General features: G+C 42.9%; 1 protein-coding gene across 1 annotated transcript; it reads left to right on the top strand.

The window, feature by feature from the left end:
* Positions 1-1,318: 1,318 nt before the first annotated feature.
* Positions 1,319-3,694, top strand: LOC148592568 (uncharacterized). Its single transcript, XM_088534397.1, has 2 exons — positions 1,319-2,355; positions 3,652-3,694. The coding sequence occupies exons 1-2, from the start codon at positions 1,319-1,321 to the stop codon at positions 3,692-3,694; spliced, it is 1,080 nt and encodes a 359-aa protein (XP_088390523.1).
* The last annotated feature ends 560 nt before the right edge of the window (positions 3,695-4,254 follow it).

Genomic DNA, 4,254 nt, shown 5'->3' with positions numbered 1-4,254 from the left:
CAGTCTTTCAACTCTCTTTCTCTATTACCTGTTTCCCATTTGAGCCTTACGCCAATACCTGATGCTCTTACAGTATTTACTGACGGCTCAGGTAGGACAGGGCGTGCAGTTGTATTGTGGAAAAATGATGAAGGGCACTGGGAGAGCGACATACATGTTGTCACAGGCTCACCACAGATAGTGGAATTATCAGCGGTCGTCCACGTTTTTACGCGATGGCCCTCTGCAGTTAACATTATAACAGACTCTGCCTATGTCGCAGGGTTAGTCTCTAGGTTAGAACACTCCTTTTTAAAAGAGGTTTCAAATGAGACCCTCTTTGCGCTTCTCTGGAAGCTCAGATGGCTATTAAACAGAAGGATTTATCCGTACTTTATCCAACATGTACGCTCGCACACCTCGCTGCCTGGACCTATTAGCGAAGGTAATGCTCAAGCAGATAGCCTTGCAGGAGCTGTAGTTCTGCCGGATCGCTTTGCACAAGCACGTTTGTCGCATGACTTCTATCACCAAAATGCAAAAGCGTTACGGAGGTCATTTCAATTGACTCAGGAACAAGCTAGACAAATCATACAGTCGTGCCCAGACTGCCAACGCATTTTACCAGTACCATCCATTGGAGTAAACCCTCGCGGTCTTTCTGCGCTTGAAATTTGGCAATCAGATGTAACGCATATCCCTGAATTTGGCAGATTCAAATATGTGCATGTTTCTGTTGATACCTTCTCATCCTGTATCTATGCTTCTGTACATACAGGTGAGAAGGCCAAAGATGTATGTCGACACTTTATGATGGCCTTTGCAATGTTGGGAGTGCCTAAAACTATAAAAACTGACAATGGTCCAGCTTATATAGCACAAAAAACGCAAATATTCTTTCAACAATGGGGAATCCAACACATCACTGGTATCCCCCATTCACCCACAGGCCAAGCGATTATTGAGCGTACACATGGCACCCTTAAGAATATGTTACAAAAACAAAAAAGGGGAGCGTAGGGTTATCCCCACAGGAACGCATAGCAAAAGCTTGCTATGTGTTGAATTTTTTAAATCGCTGGACAGAAGAGGGACCCCCTATATACCGACATTTTGATTCACACAGACAACACAAAGTTCAGGAAAAAGCCCAGGTTGTAGCCCAAAACCCACAGACGAATCAGTAGCAAGGGCCTTTTCCTTTAATAACCTGGGGTAGAGGATATGCTTGTGTTTCTACAGGCACAGGGCCAAGATGGGTACCTGCTCGATGGATTAAGCCTTTCTTATCACAGTCATCATCACCATCTGCACCGTGACATCACCCACACCGCAGTGGATGCCACCCCAGCCTAAAACTAACATATGGGTAACTCTGGCCAATCAAACGGGACAGGACACGTTATGTTTGTCATTATCTAGTCCAGGAAATCCTTTTGTAACCTGTCTGGTAGGACAACCTGTTGATGATTGGCAGGTTCCCCTCGAAAGGCGTCCATACATAAGTGATAAACCAACTGACATAGTTGATAAGTGGAATAATTGGATCCCATGGTTTCCAAAAATGAATATAGAGCCACAAGAGCTAGATTTGTTAGGATCAGTAAAAATGGATTATTGTGTGTATCTTAACTATACAGATGGATGGGCTAACTGGAAAGAAGTATCCCCTCCTCTCCCAGGATACAAAAGACGAGATCCAAAGGATCTGGAGCCACATAAAATACAATGGCTGAATGTTACCCTACCGGAGTATAGAAATGCCACTGCATGGTGCAACTATACTGCCGCAAAATTAACCTTATCTGGTAGATACCCACTCAAATTACCAAAGGGCCTATTTCTAATTTGTGGAGATCGTGCTTGGCCTGGTATCCCCTCTCGTGCATGCAGAGGACCATGCAGCATTGGAAGGGTGACTCTATTAACACCCAACATTTCAATGATTAATAACCATAGAAAACGCCCCAAGCGCGCCATACACGCTTTTCAATCTGAGTGTGATGACCAAGTATCATTTTGGAACACTGCAGAAATCGTATCAGCATCTATATTTACACCTGGGGTAGGATCAGGGAAAGCGCTAGTAACCTTAAATAGGCTTGGTTGCTGGCTGGCAAAACAGACTAATGCTACTTCCCTGGCACTGAGTGGGCTATTGCTAGATGTTAATTCTGTTAGGCATGCTTCACTTCAAAATAGAGCTGCTATAGACTTTTTGTTATTAGCACAAAGCCATGGGTGTCAGGATTTTGATGGACTCTGTTGCATGAATTTATCTGACCATTCGGAATCCATCCATAAAAGCATTGAAAATTTACAAAAAGGAGTGCAGAAGTTACATCAAGATGATGGTTTCAATATTTTTGGGAATCTGTTGGGGAATTTAGGATTAGCTGCGTGGATTAAGGGATCATTGCAAATAGGTTTGATGTGCTTGATCATCTTTGTTTGCCTTTTAATTTGTATCCCATGTTTGTTAAAAACAATTCAGTGTTTAATAGACCGTGCCTTGAAACAAGCATTCTTCATAAATAAAGAAGGGGGAGATCTGGGGATCTCAAGGACAGGCTCGAGAGTATTGGTGGAGAGACCTTGGGAAAAGGACACTGGTATGGTTGTTGGAATCAAACCATGGGAGTAAATGCAACAAACAATCTTTTGCTTAGCTATATTAACACAAAGTTTCTAATTGTTGTACTACCTGTATTTTGTACTAACTGTATTTTGCTTATTGTTAGTGTATCTATCTGCTTTGTTTCTTATTATGTGTTCAACGATTGATTGATCCTTTAACCAAGTTATGCCTGTTCAGCTAAAAACAGCTTTGGCAATACAACAAACAAATAAAGAAGGGGGAGATGTGGAGGCATAGTACCTTGTCAGTAGATAATAGGTGCCTTGTTAGTAGATAGTTAATCGCAAGAACGCCTTAGCAGTGCACGGTTGATGGGCTGACCCGCAAGGACTAATGTCTTATCGGCAAGGAACAAAGCAAGAAAAGGAGGAGGACTACAACCACATGTGGAATGTCTTGTTAGCAGATAAGGAACAGAGCAAGGAGAAGAAGATAACCACAACTGCACGGCTGGCAAGATGCTGATTGATTGTAATTTTAGCAACACTTGTGTTAAGAGAGTATAAAAAGGAGATGGTTTGAGAATAAAGTTGTCTCACTCTGCATCCCAGACTGAGTCCATTCTTTCGCAAGGTGCAACAATATCATACACTAATGCACATCATGGTACCTTCTGTTCTCCTGCCTTCTCTCTCTTCTAACATGCCTCCAGCAAAACACTGGTTTTACTTTCAAACCTCCTGATGCAAAAGCCTCTGGCAGATTTCCAAACCCTGACACTTTCCAAAAGAAACTTTACCATTCTCCCACTTTCTCTTCCCTCCTATTCTATGTCACAGGCTCTGGAGGCATCACTTCTGCTCAGGGTTGGCAGAAAACATCTATACGTGGGGATGCAGCTGGAAAAGGTTCAGAGGGAAACACCTGCAGAATCACCCCTGTCTTTCTGCCAGGACTCAGCCTTAGTCTAACAGTTATGTAAAGCCCTGAAGCGACTCTTACAAAAGTCACTAAGGGACAAAAGTCTAAGATTTCAGCTTCACCAGTTGCTAAGAGGACTCATTAGGTGCCCACACTGTTGTACTCATTCCCAGACCTCCACCACTGGACACTGGCAAAAGAAGGACTCCTGGGTGAGCTGATACCTTGCTCTAGCTCACTGCAGCCTTCTCTCACTTTTAGGCATTACCAATAAGTGCAACTTAGCTACATATGACTTACCACAAGATTAAGGTGACCACATTGCTTCTGGCAGGCTCAGGAGCATGAGCAGAACCTTCCTGCGTGGGCCTCAGCGATGCAGGGCAGGAACAACCTACGTTAGCGAGAGCTGCCAAGCTGTGTTTGCATATTATCTTTATTTTGTTTGCTTGTGGATGCCCTGAGTGGCAGCTGCTTAGCCTCCCTCTCCCCTGCCAATGAAGCAAACAAAAAAAAACTGATCTTCCAACAACTGAAATTGACTTTTTGGAAGACTTTTAAGTAGCCTGGTAGACAACCATCACTGGACTAGTCTGACATCATGGCACAAGCAGCATGAGAAAAGTGCAGTACATGCACTTATGCCTATGAATTGGAATTACAGAGATTTTTATTTCAATTCCTGATTTTTTTTCCAGCAGCCAAAAATAATTATGAGTAATTGAGGTAAGAACAGGAAAACAAAAAAAACAAGCAATCATTATTTAAATTTGTTC

Source organism: Tinamus guttatus, unplaced genomic scaffold (assembly GCF_059628265.1).
Source record: "Tinamus guttatus ecotype Peru unplaced genomic scaffold, ASM5962826v1 Tinamus_guttatus_pri_ptg000550l, whole genome shotgun sequence".
Classification (NCBI taxonomy): domain Eukaryota; kingdom Metazoa; phylum Chordata; class Aves; order Tinamiformes; family Tinamidae; genus Tinamus; species Tinamus guttatus.
This window is presented reverse-complemented; position numbering and strand designations above follow the sequence as displayed.